This window comes from Phymastichus coffea, unplaced genomic scaffold, assembly GCF_024137745.1.
Source record: "Phymastichus coffea isolate CEN01 unplaced genomic scaffold, Cenicafe_Pcof_1.1 PCOF00019, whole genome shotgun sequence".
Classification (NCBI taxonomy): domain Eukaryota; kingdom Metazoa; phylum Arthropoda; class Insecta; order Hymenoptera; family Eulophidae; genus Phymastichus; species Phymastichus coffea.
In genome coordinates, this window is record NW_026706830.1 from 3,627,452 (window position 1) to 3,645,537 (window position 18,086).

Genomic DNA, 18,086 nt, shown 5'->3' on the forward strand with positions numbered 1-18,086 from the left:
TCTAAATTTAATTGAATCTTTGGCCATTTCAATGTGTAAAAAACCATCTTTCAGATCTAAAGACGTAAAATATTTTTCCCCTTTTAACAATACAATTTGATCGTCAATAACAGGCAATGGATAATTGTCTGATTCGAGAAGCTTGTTTAATGTTCTATAATCAATGCACATTCTAATTTTACCATTTTTCTTTCGTGTAAGTACAACAGCTGAAGAATATTCCGATTCACTCGGTCGAATTATTCCACGCTCCAATAAATCGTTAATTATATTTTTCAGATCATTTTTCTCGGCAAAAGCTAGTCTACGAGGTAAGAATTTGAATGGCTTATGACTTTTCAATTTTAGAGAAAGCTCAGCTTTCATCTTAGGCTTTTCGGGTTTTTCAGCTAATACGTATGTTTTCCGAAAAGTGTCTTTCAATTCTTTCTGATAGCTATATGGAATTTTAGAATTTATTTTCAATGAATCTACAATATCGTATTTATCAATTTCAATATTCATAATTGCACTGATATGATTAATAGTGTTATCATCAATTTCAAGGTTATCGTTATCAATTTTTATTGTTTCAATAGGTTTCAAAATTCCTAATCCAAAAATTTTAAATGCATCGCGACCTAAAATAACTGACGAAACCATTGTATTGTCATCTACAACTAACAAATCAATAGCACGAGTACAACCAAACATCGTGCTGTGACGAATCGATAAGATTAGTCAAATGATCTCGCTCAAAGAGCGACCAATGGCTCGCTCGACGCGGTCTGCGAGCAACTTCACGCTGAAACTCGCCCGTGAGTTGCTCGGACTACAGACCAAGGAAGACTCCGTTTCCCGCCGCCGAAGCAGCAACAGCTCCAGAGGGCTCCGTACTGTTTCTACAATAGAAGAAGACGGCTAGTTCCTGAGTGGGTGTTTGCTGCATTTCTTTGGAGCAAGGAGACGATTGAAAAGTGTAGCATGTATCAATCTTCGAAGAAGAATTTCTTGACTATTGCTGCTGGCGTGGATTCAACGAATTAGAGATAAGTAACCTGATTTACGTCAACTGCCTGAGAATACCAACTGTTAACTTCGAACTATTTGAATTTAAAAATATTTAATTGGAAACGAAAGGGCCGTTCGCGCAAAATACAATAAATCGAATTATAAAATAACGAATATAACTTGTAATTGATATAATGTAACTAGTGATGAAGTTTTATGATTGCGTCGCGTATTTTATGTAGTGTTGTAAAATATTGACTCGACGAGAATCAAAATAACTAACATTCTTTTATAGTATGATTTGCATAACGAACCATTGAATTTTATAATAAACCACGTATTGAATTTAGTTTGTGAATAGTATGGGAGTGAATGGTATGAGTGTGGCGGAACGAATATGTGAGTGTGGAATGAATGAGTTGTGAAAATACTTTAATAGTGAAATAAAAAATAATGAAAATATGAAGTAATAGGTGCGCGGCGAATATAATCTCACTATATATATGAATGACAATATGATTGATGGGATTAATGATAGTTGCGGAATTGGAGAAATTGGATTGAATATTAATTTTGTAACGGAATTTATTTAAGTTATGTTCTATTTGCTCTATCGGTGAATAAATACTAAGATGTTCAGTGTTAAGATTTGACATTGAATTTAGTGTTTCTTGCATTCCTAATCTTAAGTATGTAACCACTGATTTGAATACAATAATATTTAAATATAATATTTACAGTGCAACTTGGTTTTGTCTTGCCAACAATATTTATTTTAGAGTCATTCACGCCGTAATATTCACTATTTTCAGACGATTCAATCATATCGGGATTCAAAAATTTACTCTTAATAAGACTAATCGGACTTCCACTATCCAATAATGCAATAAAATTCATTTCAAATTGTTCATCATCAATCTCAAAACAAAGCGAAATATGCGGATGAAATTCAGAAGTCGATTTTTGTTCAATATTAATTACTTCCGATTTGTCAGACTTATTTTTATTCTGAGGACAATCTTTTATCACGTGATCTACCGCTGAACAAATGAAGCACGAACCTTTCGGTCTTTTCTCTTTCTTACAATCCTTCGCTATATGACCGAACGCGCTACAGTTATAACACTGTACTCTCTTCTTATCGCTCGACTTCTCGGAACCCTCGTTTTCTGTTTTGTTTTGACTATCGGCCTTATTTTTGGTTTGGTTTCCTGCTGAGTCTTTATGTGATTCTTTGCTCTTATTCGCAGCGTTCGATTTCTTATTCAGTTTAATTTTCTCAAACGCTTTGAACAATGTATCTTTATTTTCGAAACGCTGCATTTTCGCTTGATCACGTAAAGCTTCATCTGGGATACCTTCAATCAAATAGTCGACGATTTCCGACTCTTGGATTTTGGCCTTATTTGCCAAAATCACTTTGTCGTACAAATATTCGCTGAAAGATTCAGTGTTTAACCATACTCTTTCTTCAAATTTCTTTCGCAAATCTAGTTTACTTAAGGGTGAAAAGAAAATCTTTTTCATTTCGCTAATCAATAAATCGACTGAAATGTTCAAATGTTCCGGACGAGAATGAAACCATGCCGATTCTTTTTTCTTCAATTTACCACTAATAACGATACGCTGTAACGGGGGAGGAGATAAATCTGCAAAATGAGAAATTTAAGAACAAACTCCCACGATGCAGAGCAAACCGCCGCTCCGTTAACACGTATGTTAATACGTGTATTCGCCTTAACGTCAGCTGACTTAACTTAGTTGTCTTCGATCAAGCAGAGTTGAACTCACCTTAAGTCACGTGCCTTGTGATACTCGATGAGTTTTAAGTGTAATCGACTTTGCTCCTAATCCACTTAATCCCCTAGCTATAATCGGATTAAAACCTAAGCCTTTTTCAATTGTTTAAACTATTAGGAAAAATTATAGGACGAAATCGGCGAATAAATTTAATAGATTTTATTAATAAAAATCTCTACAGTCTTTGTCGGGCCGAAAGACTGACGCACGCGAATAGGATTTACAATTAAATAACTTTCGGTGAGAAAGAGAGAGAGAGAAGATACGAATATTGGCGCGATCTAACGCTCGGCGCGAATACAAAAAATTAACGCTAATACGGTTGGGCAAAATACCAAATGTATTTTGTCACGCGATAATTAAGGGAGGTGCACCTACCCTGCGGTGCAATTACGGTGATCAGCCGTAATTGTTGAAGCAAATTAAAGGTGCTCCTCAGATCAGAATCAGCTGTGCTGCCTCGATCGCAAATCTGCTGTATAATAGCTGTTGCTTTTGCTGCTGCTTCCGTGATGCTGCTACTGTCGCTGCTTCCTCGCTCACCCTTGTACACGTATCCAAAATCCAAGTAAACTATTTATTGGCAAATCGGTGGAACACTGTGCTAAAATTATTTTGGCGGTACTACACAAGTAACAGCTGAGACGTAACTGCTAATTCAAAACATCGCGCGCCCCCTCTCTCTCAATACTTAGAACTAACGCGCGAAAATCAGAATCGCGAACGGTTCGATTAATTGAATCGACTACCGTTGCAACGCGTAAAATCATCATTCAATTTATATGATCTACGGACTAATGACAATTGCTGAACCCAGCTTTTAAATTTATCGCTATCGCCGTAAAAATTATCAATTAATTCCCCGATCGAGTTAATCGAAATGCGCGGAACTATTTCGACTGTAGATGTAACTTGAGGCGACGACGTATTACCTATGCTGCCGCCGGAGTTCTGCGTACTGGGCGCCGGGGGGAACAAGGGAGGTCCGTTTGCACTGTGTGCCGGAAGAGATTGAGTAGGCCCACTTGGCGTTCCACTCGAACTTGACTGCTGAACAATTTCCTCTTGTTGTCTATTTTGTTGTTGCTGCTGCCCCGATGTTGCCGATGATCCATCTGGTGGCTGCTGCTGTTGCTGATTTTGCGGCTGCGCTTTTATGAGCGTAGTCAACGTTTCAACGATTCCTGCAACTCGCTTAGCTGCAGTTTCACCATATCAAATTCACCTCTTCGAATTTGATTTTGTCTAGCTTCTTCTCTTTTCGATAGCCACTCTTGCAAAATTTGGTTGGCTTCATCTAACTGCGTAACTCGTACAACTAATTCTGCTTTGTTGCCGTTGGTGGCGGCTCCCTTTTCACGCAGAATTTTTTTCAATTCAGTGACTGTTAAATTTTCTGCCATCTCGTATACTTTTTCTTTCTTGTAGAAACAATGAAAAGATGACGCAATTAGTTGCAATGCACAATTTTTCACCAATAATGTGAAAACTAGTTTTATTCAATGGCAATACCGCAAACACAATAGTCACGGTTTCAATTTTATCAATAATCAAACGTCAATAATGAACCAATTTTTCAATAACACGAAGCGACTTTTTTAACACTTGTTTTCTTGGAATTCACTTTTTCAATTTTGTTTGCTCTCATAACTATTTCAATTAGATGGTAGTGAGAAAAAAAAAATTCATCTTTTTTCACACCTCGATCCCACTTCTGAACTATAAGAGTGGGTGAAATAACTGCAGGAGGGCTATATTTTTTTTTTAAAAAAAAGACTTAGTTTATAAATTACATGGTAAGATACAACTTAAGCGCGAGGCGCTCGAGAGTAGGTCCGAACAATCAGTGTCGCAGCGGCGACTCGGCGTCCATCGCATCGTCGGCCAAGGCGCGATCGTAACGCCCTCAAATCTTGCGTTCGTTAGCATAAGCTGGACGCACTCACACGCACCCACACCGTATGAGTGGCATACTCTCATACTCATACTCTTACATTACTTTGATAGTTTTGGTGATTTAAGACCACCTCTAGATCTTATGAATTATTTCAAAGTTGATCAAATCAAATACAATTATAAAAAATATCAAAATTATAATACTTATACTCGTGGTCATTTATGTTTGAAATTTTTATGTGATTTGCTAGAGCATCATGACAATTACCATTTGTATAAATACTGAGAATTGTGAATTCATAATTCAGTTTTGAATAATCATTCAACATGGTTGAATCATTAACCCTCAGTTTGTCTGGTAGATCATCTATATTAGAAACATACTATTTTCCACCGATAGAACTGGATAGAGATAAAACTTATGTTCTTGGCTTGGTAGAGTTACTTACATTCAATTTGATACCAAATGTTGATGTTGGACGCAATAAGTTCAAAGTTGGTGACATTGAAATTGAACTACCAACAGGCAGTTAGGAAATTGGTAACATAAATAAATATTTGAAAGGTTACTTGAAGTCAACAGGTATAAAACTTAAAATAAAGCCCAAAAACAATTTATGCAGTGAAATAACTTGTAATGAACCAATCGATTTTCAATCAAATAACTCTATTGGACGTTTGTTAGATTTCACCAAACGGTTGTTGCCCGTAGATATAAATAATGTCTTTGACATGACTGTTACCATTCTCAAAGTGAACGCACTACGCGTCGAATGTAACATAACATCTGGAGCATATGTCAATCAAAATAATTCTTTCCAGCTGTACCACCAGGATATAAAATTATTGAAGTTCCTAAACAGATCATATATTTGCCTGTAACTGTCAAAGTTATCGATCACTTACAGCTACGTCTATGATCAAGATGGAAATTTAATAAACTTTCATGGTGAAACAATCACGGTCCGTTTACACATATGAAGAGTTTTATGATGGGAATAGTTTATAATCATAAAGTAGGCAACGGCTATATAACAACTCCATCATGCGCTCAGAAAGTCAGTCATCGACGGATAGCTAAATATCTAACACGTCGCAACATTCAGTTCCTGAAAAATCTCGGTCTAAACGTCGTCGGAAGCGCCGCAATAAAAAGAAGAAGAAACGTGAAAAATTTGAAAAACTAACTTGTATATTTGTGTGTTGTTTTCATCTCAAAGATGGAAGAAATACTTGGTGTGCAAGCATCTGTCATTTTTTATGAATCCATAGCTCACTATGAAGTTCATGCATATCAACCTTATAATTCACAAACATTCAATAATAGCGATGAAATTCGCATATTGATACAACATCAAGATTTATGTCTTTTACCATCAAAAAGTTCTCTAGACATCGTTGAAAAAATAAGAAGACAAGATTGTACTATTGTTACTAAAACAAAGTTCGTCAATAATGCTATATGTCACCTATTCGAAGATGTCCTATATGAAATTAATGTCATTGAGATAGACAAATGTAAAAATGTTGGACTAACAAGTACGATGAAAGGTTTGGTTTCATTGAATCAAAATCAAAGTCGATTTCTGGAGAATGCTGGTTGGCTTGATATTGAAGAAACTAAGAAGATAACTGACAACAATAGTAACTTTGATGTGTCAATACCTCTTTCAATGATTTTAGGATTTGCTGAAGACTATCACAAAATTGTTGTGAGTGTAAAGCATAAACTTATTCTTAATCGATCAAGAGATAAATTAAACGCAGTCATGCAAGATAATGTGAAAGTTGATAAAGTTGATACATAAGAGCCTCTTAAAATAGAACTCACAAAAATTGAATGGTTAATGCCGTATGTAGTTATGTCCGATAGGCGTAAAATACACTTGTTCAATTTCATTCAGAAAGATGCACCTATTTCTATGAGTTTTCGGTCGTGGGAACTTTATGAGTATCCAGCATTACTACGAACATCAAAACATCTTTGGACTGAAAAAACATCCAATCAATTGGAAAAACCAAGATATATTGTATTAGGTTTTCAAACAAAACGCAAGTCTGATAAAACTAACAATTCTAGCAGATTTGATCATTATAATGGAACTAATGTTAAACTTTTTCTGAATTCTCAGCAATGTCCATATAGAAATTTAAATCTTGATATAAGTAACAATCAATACTCTGTCTTATATGATATGTATGCTCAATTCCAATTGAACTATTACAATAGAGACTGTATGTTCAATCCACTTTTAGATCAAAAACAATTTATCACACATGCACCGTTAATAGTGATAGATTGTTCAAAGCAAAATGAATCTTTGAAACAAGCTGCTGTCGATGTACGTCTTGAGTTTGAAACCAAAAATGATGTGCCCGCGGAAACAGCCGCATATTGTTTGATTTTACACGATCGTATAGTTAAGTATAATCCTATAAGTGGTCGTGTAACCAAACTTGTATAATTCATATAATAGCTACGTATACTTTTTCTGAATACGTAACTCTAATTGAAGAACTTGAGAAAAAAACACTTAGATTGAGATATCTTGGCAGATATTTACTTGAATTTGTAAAACCATAAAGTTTTTCTCAATGTAACAGAATATTGCATAAATAAAACCCAAGTCGAATAAATACTTTAGTCTTTTTCATTCATTTCAACGATGAGCATTGATGTGTTTGGATGCAAACTTGGTAGAGCTGACGAATTAAACTTGAAAAATTTACATGAGAATCTATTAGTCGAACTAAAAAATATTAAAGATACTATATTAAAGATAAAAGCTGAATTAAAAGAAATGAGTTTATTGATCGATATTCATCGAGAGGAACTTGATATGAAATTTCTAGGGGTATATTCAGACATTGACAAGTTGAAGCAAAGTCAGTTACCCCTACCATGATGTGCTTGCAGCTTGTATAAAGAAGCTTGGCTCATGAACCACACCTCATTCACTTTTTGTATCTGCACCACGGCTCGTTCACCTTCTGTAGCAGCACCAGCTCAATCATGACACAATTTATTGATTTAATTCAAGCTAAGGTATTAGCCAGCTTGAATGCGCATATTATTTCTATGTTTGATGGTATAGATCCTACGATTCAAAAAGAGATGGATTCCTTAGAGTATTGCTATGACGAAGGTGTAGAATTGATAACAGATGCTTATTATTATGAATATTCGGAGAAAGATTGCAGAAAAATCGAATACTCCATAGCCTTGTTGAAAGCTCTTTGGTACATGAAAAACTACCAGAAGACAGTTGGTCATGGAAATGGTTATATTCATGATTTTAAACTAGATGATATTCCAAGTGCTATTTAAAGTAGGTTAGCTACATATACATTGACGAATATTCGTTATTCAATAAACAAAGTTTTTTTCAAATATGTGGCTGAACGTGTTCAAGCCACCGTATTTAATTTGGTCAAAAAGTCATTTCTAAGGGAAGTAGACATTGTTTTTACAGCTGTGTATCAAGAATAAATTAGCAATCAATCTCCAAAAAAATAAAAGTCAAGCTGTTCAAAGTGGAAACTATTCCTCTTTACTCAACTCAAACCTATCAGAAATAGTTAGAAGAAAAAGTACAAGAACCTCTGATGACTATGATGGAAAAATTTGAACGTAACTATCTTTCTTACTCTTTCGAATTTATGACAAATGCAGTTGTCAGCTATTATAAGTAGTGCAGTTTGAGCATCATCAGATCATTCAGCACCAAACATTCAAATAATATGAACCGCTATCCAAACGTGAAGTACTCTCGTCTTCTGCAAATCAACAGTTTGACAACGGAAAGAAAACAAAAAAATAATCATATGTACATGTACGTATAATCATTGTAAGCATATAATCATCATGCTCAACATCAATAATTGTTTAGTTGTTTATAATTTATGATAATAAATAGATTTTTTTTTCATGTAAATTATATCTCTGTTTATTTAATCAACCTAACCCCGAAAGTTAATAATAAAAAATCTTTTATACTTACACAGACCTACGCTTTCTACTCAATCACAATCAATCAACATAAAGCAAACATTTTTTATTTTGGCATGGAACAAGGGGCATGGGGCATGGAGCCGCGGGCCGGGGACATGCACGTCGATAATACAAAAGTCGGTAACTGCCGGCTGGGGGCATGGGATCTGCACGTCGATACAAGAATTATTAATTGCCGATGGGGACCATGGGGTCTGTACGTCGGTACACAGTCGGTCGCAAACGATTTCATTCAAGCAGGTCGATATACATCTGTCGATAAAGCAGCTCACAGATCGCCAATATGAGGATTTATAACGTTACCGATCGTCGGTAGAGTAGGCATCGAAAAATCGCATGGTAAGTGGCTCAGGATCCCCTTAGCCCTTACTACTGTAGAGTTTTTTATTTTCCTATCTTCTATTTTTCTATTTTCATATTTTTTTATTTTATCTTATTTTAATTTTTTTTTCATCAACATATTCATGGTTGTCTTCTTTTTTATCTTCTTTTCTTCTAGATGTTATGTATATTTAAAAATCCAAAATAGCTATATATATTAATATGTAAAAATATATCCAATATGAACGAGTATTTTGAACTAAATTTTTTTTAATAATCTCTAGTATCTAGAAAAATAGTGTTGTTATACTATTTATTAACATGATAATAGAAGTTTCCTTCTTTTTAGCTTATTATAATATATCCAACATATTGTACCTACGTCTTGCGTACCCGTGAGGACTATGCAATCGCCATCGTTAATTATCCTTCTTATATACAAAATAATATGAATATCTATCTATAATTTTAGGTGAAGTGGAACGGTTACTTCGTCAATATCAACAGAATGAAGAATTAGTAAAAAATATAGGAGCTCATTTCTATCAAATCATTTACCCTGTTCAATTAAGACATCACGAAAAAATGGGAATATCTACTAGAGAAGCAGGCATTCCTAGAGTGAGTATATTTTAGTTCTCTTTTTTATTCTTAATAATGTCTTGCACGTAGTACATAGCACATTCATGGTAAACATATATGTGCCATACTATAACATTAAGGGGACCAGAGGGTGTTTCGTAGTGAAAAATTAACACTTTGTTTATTGCCGCGTAGAAATCATTCTACTGAAGATATCGATGTAGGACTTTTTTCAGCTGAAAGTATTCTATATAAGCTTTCATTTTCTTTGTTATAAGTTCCAGAATAATCATTGTACACCTAATATGGACACAACAAAGATCAAGCTCTATTTTTCAAAAAATGGGGCTTTGCCACGCCTTTCTGAACGCCAGAGTGGACAAAAATCGTTTTGTGAGAGCTCATTTTTTTTGTTATGAACCGGACTACAGAATGAGCGGAGCACTTTTCTAAAAAAGATAATTCTTCCTATTTTTTGAGGATAATTTGCAAAAAAAATTTTTTTGAAAAATTAAAATTTCATATATTGGCTCAAAAAAATAGGAAGAATTATCTTTTTTATAAAAGTGCTCCGCTCATTCTGTAGTCCGGTTCATAACAAAAAAAATGAGCTCTCACAAAACGATTTTTGTCCACTCTGGCGTTCAGAAAGGCGTGGCAAAGCCCCATTTTTTGAAAAATAGAGCTTGGTCTTTGTTGTGTCCATATTAGGTGTACAATGATTATTCTGGAACTTATAACAAAGAAAATGAAAGCTTATATAGAATACTTTCAGCTGAAAAAAGTCCTACATCGATATCTTCAGTAGAATGATTTCTACGCGGCAATAAACAAAGTGTTAATTTTTCACTACGAAACACCCTCTGGTCCCCTTAAGTCAAACATGATATGTGCTAAAAAATGAGAACCTTTAAGTTAACTGCAATGCATATCCAATAATATGTTAAAAGTTTCATCTAGAAATGTCTAACAATTTTATTGAAATCTAACAGAACTCTTCATCGTGAGTGGATGTTACTGATATGGTATTTCTCTTTAAATGTACTCGTTTTAGCATATTTTCGCAGGTTTGTTACTTATGTTTTCAGTTAAAAAATAGTGAATAGGTATTAAATTTATTATATCGTATTTTGTTTGAAAGTTTACCTTAATATTTTAATCTTTCTATATTAATTGGAATTATTAGTTAATGCTGATGTTATACTTCATTATTTTAGTGTATGACTTTCAAACTATTAGGAAAATTTCAAACAATTATTTTATCATGATATTATATTTCATCTGATCTTTCAGCATAGTAAAAATAAGCTATTCATTAGTATGAATTTTTCGCTCGTGTGAAAAATTCTTCACGTGATTCGTTAACAACAATAGCCACAAAACAGTTGATTCTTTCTTTCTTCTATATCGTTCTTTTATGGATATTCATATTTAGATCTTATCGTCTCTCTTTTTTCTTTTTATACAGAAATAGTTTGAGGAGGTTATCTGCTCCTAGCAGACATACTGAAATCTAACTTTCTCAAAACGTGAATAGATGCTCTCATCAACTATCCTCCAACAAGGTCTTAATACCTAGCATCTAAATTTAACTTTTTTGTAAAATCTATAACTGAATTATATAATTACGTAGATTATCAATGAGGTTAAAACTTTTATTTTTGTTATTTGTAGGTCCACCTACAACTAATCAGTAAAAACAATAAAATTTGGTATCGGTAATAGGTTTTAGTACTCAAATTATAGTTGATTTAGAAAATTGTATGAATTAAAAAGAAAAATTGCAGTAACGTAATGTTACGTCTTGGGGCGTGAAAATTCAATGCATCATAATTTAGTAATTGAGCGAATGTAGCAAAAAAATATGTAAGCCGAAAAGTTGACAAGCTCAGCGACAGCTGGATTTGTCGATAGTTGAATCGAGATGCACAACTGAATAACTATCGAATTTCTCTGAAATTATTACAGAATTTATCATCTATATTATATAGTGTACGTAATTTTATAATATCATTAATCTGAAATGAATAGTTATTATTCCGTACATAATCGCAAGTTTTTATTGTAAAAAATATGTATTTTTTTATTTTTAACTAGTATACTTGTAATTACATTCTCTTCAAAATATAAAATAGTAGCAATTTCCTTACAACCCGTAAAGTATGAAAGATAACTATTATAAAATAAACGTTCTTATAGTTTAAATTACAGCTATTATGAACTTCACATTTAAATTTACCTATCAAATGACAGTGATTCGTCGTAAATCCTAAAAAAAGGAGATCTAAGATAGGGGATCCTAAGAAGAATACTTTCATCCTGAAGATGAAAGTATTTATTATAAATATGACATATCAGTCGTTTTATAATTCATTTAATTTTGTTACAGAAGGTTCATTTATATAGCATTTTTGTATACTTTTTGTAATTAAGATAATAATATTGAATTGATCTATAAGCCATTCTGTTGGTGATTCTTTTTCATTGTAGCTTTTATATAAGACTTTGCAAAAGTATTGGGCACCGTGCGCCAAGGGCCGGGCCGGGCCCTACTATTATTATCTAGAGTTCTAGTCGGTAAAAAAAATCGGCAATAATTTTTCCAGGCAAATCAATTGCTATCGGAAGAGGTCAGCGGATATACAAGAATCACTCGCAATTAAATTATAAAAAGGCAATCTCCTTTATTACGCCAAAATATAGACATAAATCTTATTTTTAACAAACAGCAAACAGCGCAGGCGAGAGCGTTCGCTCAACCCAGATCGCGACAATGAAAAGAATTCGCGTGAGCGAGTTCGCTCAGCGTACGCGATTATCTAATAACAAACGAAAAGTTCACGCGAACGAGCTCGCTTAGCATGCGTGTTTATCATGCGAAAATCCACGATCACTAATCGAGCGAGAGTTGGCGTGAGAGAGAATATGAATGCTCAAGAGAGTGACCCACCAGGCATCGACGGTCCGTCGGCAGAAATGAAGGCAGTAGAGCCCTGACGATGATTGGTAGTAGCTTTGGTACAGCCGCCGCTTGGCCCGTGCTCCTTGGGCATGAAATCCTAATGTCGAAATTACTTGACCTCTACGAAGAATCGAACTGCTTTGCAACAAGCGATGGTTCTATCACCGACATTGATTTTCCACGACAGGTAATCAGCTCGTGAGTGCCCCAAAATGGTAGTGGCTCGTCAGACTTATCTTGTGATTAATTTAGGCGACCTTCTCTCTCTTTTAACTCGCGTCTCACTGCCCTTTCTTTAATTTATGGTTTTTTGTCTCCGTCGCCACACGCACCGCTCCTTTGCCCACTCTCCTAGACCAAACTTCTTCATCACTATACTTTATCGCCATATACGCTCGGTTGCTGCGTTCGTGTAAATAGAGTGCCGCACACAGGGCCAATGAACTCATTGTAGCCCTGTAACAATTTGAATATCAACTCAAATTATCACAATTAAAATTTATATAAATTCCTACACAGAAAACTTTATGCTCTTGAAAGACTCGTCCATTTTTACTGGTTTCAACAAACATTCCAAATCAACGTATATAATAAATCATACTTCTCTGCGATTATAATATAGGATGAGGGAGGAATCGGAGAAAATAATTCGTTGAGTTTCTCCTTCCTCACGGCAGTCACCAGTGGCACAGCCGGCCGGTTTTGCGGCTTTTCTGTTTGTGTTGGACGCCAGCTATCGACTTTGTACTAAGAAGGCGGTTAGCATCGTGAACCGACGAGTGCTAAGTCACTGTAAGCGGGAGGTTGGATGCCTTATTCAGTTTGCACTTGCTTCACTGGCCAGCTGTAAGCGTGGAAGGAGCGCAAAAATTCTTATAACTACATTCGAACTAAGAGCGGTCGGCTAGTCAAGTCATCTGTAGCCGGCTCTGCTTAAGAGCAAGTAGTTGGAAAAGGGAGCTCCTCAAGCCTCTCTGGACAGTGAACGGTTGTGAAACGATTTCAGCAATTAAAGATGCCACAGACGTGTCGACGCGCTCTAGCCTACCCTTTGTGATCCTTTAGGATTTGTAGATTACAGGTTTCGTCAAACAATCCTATTAATCCTCAAATCTTCAGTCGAAATTAACTTAAGGACGCGGGAGTGTGCACATGTGCTCGTGCGTTAACCAACGAAAAGATAAGACATTCCAAGCAATTAGCTATTAAGATCTAATCAGTTCTTATAGAAAAGTACAAGCAGTGGATAAAAAGGGAGTGTGAAAAGAGTTTTGGTGATTGGAAAGTATAAAGCAATAGGAAAAGGAGAAATAGAATGCAGGCGTGCAGAGAGATTAGTTCCGCCCCGCCGGTGCGAAAAGATGCAGAGTAAGAACAAAAAAATATATAAACCGAAAACGAGACAATCAACACTAGACAACATGAAAAAAGTTACATTTAAAGATGTAGAATTAAAAAGCATTGCTGAAGAGTTGGAAGAGATAAAGAAACAAAATAAGAGACTAAAAGAAAATGTGACTAAAGAGATCAAGGCATGGGAAAAGGAGAGAAAAGAGATAAAAACGAAAATGTCTGAACGGAAGGAGGAAATAGAAAATCTGAAGGAAAAGCTGGAAAGTATGAAAGGCAAAGTGGAAAATCTGGAAAATACTGTGCAAGATATAAGTGAAAAGTTGAAGGAGGTAATGATGATACCGAGCAAGGATGGCGAGGATTCGCAGCAGGAGGAAGGAGCTTCAGAGAGAGAGACGACAGATGGTGATAGACAGACGAGAGGATCGACATGGAGCTTAAGGAGCGCAAGGAGTCAAAGAACACATAGGAGCGAGAGAGAAGGAACGAGAAGCAGAGCAAGGAGCGCAGACAGCTGGGCCAGCGGATACTCAGCCCTATCAAGTAGGGAAGTTGCATTAATGAAAAAGCTGATATACGTCAAAGATAGGTCGGAGCGAGCGAATAATATAGTTTTGAAAGGAGTAACGGAGATGCTAAGTCAAAGGGATGAAGAGAATGAAGGAATGCTAGAAATCGTGACATAGGTGGAAGAGTTTTTGAGAAACAAACTAAAAATAGAAACGAAAATAATAAACGCGAGAGTAGTAGGAGGAAAAGAGAAGATAGTAGTAGTAAAGCTAGAAAGTGAAGCAGCAAAGAGGTTAGTTATGAGCAATAAAAGCATGCTAAAAGGGAGTAAAATCTATATAGAACATGATCTAAATTTTGAGGATAGGAAAAAGCAAGAAAAAATTAAAAAGTGAGAGTACGTAAGGAAAGTAAAAGGTTGGAACATTAAAATAGGAATAGGGTATGGATAGCAAACCAGTGGATAAGATGTGAGGAAAAGGAGAAATTGAGGAAAATCGAATATGAAGAGCACAGGAGAGAATACAAAGACTTATTAGAAAAAGAAAAAGAAAATAATCCTGAAAATAATTTTGAGAAGAGGGGAAATAATAGTAATGTAGAGGAAAGAGAAGGGGAAAACGGCCCAGAAATATGTGGAGAGCGAATATGAAAAATATGAAAAATATGAAAATAAAAAGGAAAATGAAAATAAAAACAAAAATAAAAATAAAAACGAAAAGGGCAAGAATATCTTTGAATTAGGAAAGAAGACACAAGCCAGAAATAGAATTATGATAGAAAGGAACAATGAGCAAATAGGAAGTAGAAATAGTTTTGGAAATAAGATGAAAGAACTGAGGAATAATACTAGAAAAAAGAATAATAAGAAAAATAAGAAAAATAAAAGAAGAGAGGGAGAAGATAATAGGGTAAGGTTACTGTTCTGGAACGTAGCTAGTATATGGAAAAAAGATATGGAATTTTAGAATTATATTTTAGGTTGTGATTTTATAAGCCTATGTAAGACATGGATAGTGGAAAAAGATATAGAAAAAATTAATAGCCAGCTGCCAAATGAATTTCAGTGGGAGGTTATAGCGGCGAAGAAACAAAAGAAATTAGGAAGGAGATCGGGAGGATTTATAATAGGATTAAGAAAAAGCTGGTTAAAAAACAAATTGAAAGATAAAGGAGAGGGAAAATTGATTAATATTGACAGAAATAAGAGATGAAGGAGGAGAGTGCAAAATTTGGTCAGTTTATAATTCTAAGAACACGGAGAATATTATGGAGAAGCTAGAGGAAATCAGAGTAAATGAGAAAAGCAGAGTTATTATTGGAGAAGATTTCAACATCAGAATAGGAGAAAAAGGAAAATATATAGATATGGACGGGAATGGGGAAGAAATTTATAGGAAAAGTAAGGATAAAAAATGCAGCAATAACTGGCAGAAACTCACGGATTTATGCGAAGAAAAAGGATGGATAATCCTCAATGGGAACGCTCGAAGCGATAGTGAAGGAGAGTTCACATACATAGGAAAAAAGAGGTCAACAGTGATAGATTATATATTAGTAAACGACGAGGTATGGGAGTACAGCCTGGATCTGAAAATTTATGACGGGATCAACTCAGACCACGCACCCTTATTAATGATATAGAAACAAAATTAGACAACATAAAAGGAAGGGGTAAGATAATAGAGAGAGAAATCAGGAAAAACATAACTATATGGAATGAGGAGTCAATAAAGTTCTACAAAGAAAAAACCAAAGATCTGTGCAACGATCTAGAGGAAAAAAAAGAGGATAGCGCGGAAACAAGATGGAAGGACACAAAAAATATAATAATGAGTGCATGAACAAGAGAGGAAAGGAAGATAAAAACAAAGAAATTAGGGTATAAAATATGGTGGAACAAAGAGTGCGCTAAATTTAAGAGAAAAACTAAAGAGGACTATAAGAAATGGAGAAAAGGGCTGATAAAGAAAGATATATACTTGATAACAAGAAGAGACTGGAGAACAACTTGCACAGACAGCGAAGCGAGATGGAAAGAGAAACTACACGAAGAATTGAAGAACATAAAAAATGAAAGCCAGGCTTGGGGATTCATAAGTAAATATAGAAATAAAAAGAAGAAGGGATGCAACGCGGGTGAGTGTTCAGAGGAACAATGGAATGATCACTTTATGAAACTACTTTATGGTTCAGAAACAAGAGTAACAGGAGAGGAAAGAAAGAGAGCTAAAGAAACAAAAGAAAATGAAAAAATCACGGCAACAGAGGTTAAGAAAGCACGGAAGTTACTTAAGAAAAGAAAAGCCCCGGTTGGGATGAAATTCCGAATGAAGCATGGATACACGGCAGCGAAGAAATTATAGAGAAATTGGTGATGACAATAGGAAAAATCTGGAATGGAGAGGAAATACTGGAAGACTGGAAGATAGGAGTTATAGTACCAATTTACAAAAAAGGGGTCACAAACGATACGAACAACTACAGAGGAATTACTTTGTTATCAACAGCTTACAAGATTTACTCAGAAGTAATCAGAAACAGACTAGTTAATGAAATAGAAGAGAAAAAACTACTACCAGAAGGACAAGCTGGATTTAGGAAAGGCAGATCAACGCTAGACAACATATTTGTACTGGACCATGTAAGTAAAAAAATAAAAAAGGAAGACAGCAAATTGTACACACTACTTATCGATCTAAAAGCAGCGTTCGATACGATAAACAGAAAGAAATTATGGAAAATATTGGAAAGAATAGGAGTAAGCAGTTACCTGATAGAGAAACTAAAAGGAATATATGAGGAAACCATGGTACGAGTTAGGACAGAGAAGGAAACATCAGAAGACTTCTGGATAAATCTAGGACTAAGGCAAGGATGCGTGTTAAGCCCGATATTATTTTGCTTGTATATTAGCGAACTAGAAAAAGAATTTAAAACAAGGAACATAGGAGGAGTGAAAATAGGAGAAACTAGGATATGGAACTTGGATTACGCAGATGACATAGTTCTACTGGCACATAACAGAGAGGCTATGCTAGATATGATGGATACGCTGAAGAAATATCTTAATGAGAGAGACTTGATATTAAGTACAGATACAAAAATAAAAAAAATAAAAAAGATAAAAAAACAAAGATACTGATTTTTAACAAAAAGGCAAACGAAAAAAAAGAAAAATGGATATGGAAAAGAAAAGAAATTAAAGAGGTAAGAACGTTTAAATATCTGGAATTTCACTTTAATACGGGGGGAACTTTAAGGAACACATCAAGGAGCTAAAGAAAAAGAGTATAGCGGCAACTAAGGAAGTATGGGGTTTAGGAGAAAGAGCACTAAAATGGGATATAGCAAGAAGAGAGACACTATTTAATTACTTAGTAAGGAGTGTGATTGAATATGGGGTAGAAATATGGGGATGGGAAGAAAGAAAAGTACTAGAAGATATTCAGACGCTATTCTGGTGATGGGTACTAGGATTAGATTTTTGTACAGCTAGATATACGAGGTGTGATCAAATTTTTATTTTTCTCAAAAAATATTTATTTATTCATCAATTTTTATTTTATCTCCTTCAAAGTAATCCCCTTCGGATATAATGCACTTGTGCCAACGCTTTTTCCAATCCTCAAAGCATTTCAAAAAATCATTTTTTGTGAT

General features: G+C 34.9%; 1 protein-coding gene across 1 annotated transcript in view; it reads left to right on the top strand.

Annotated features, from left to right (window-relative positions):
* The window catches only part of LOC131675344 (disintegrin and metalloproteinase domain-containing protein 11), a 2,271,363-nt gene that overhangs the window by 550,303 nt on the left and 1,702,974 nt on the right, over window positions 1-18,086 (top strand). The window contains exon 3 of the mRNA XM_058954276.1: window positions 9,492-9,640. Coding sequence (XP_058810259.1) covers window positions 9,492-9,640 — 149 coding nt within the window. The remainder of the gene's footprint in view (window positions 1-9,491; window positions 9,641-18,086) is intronic.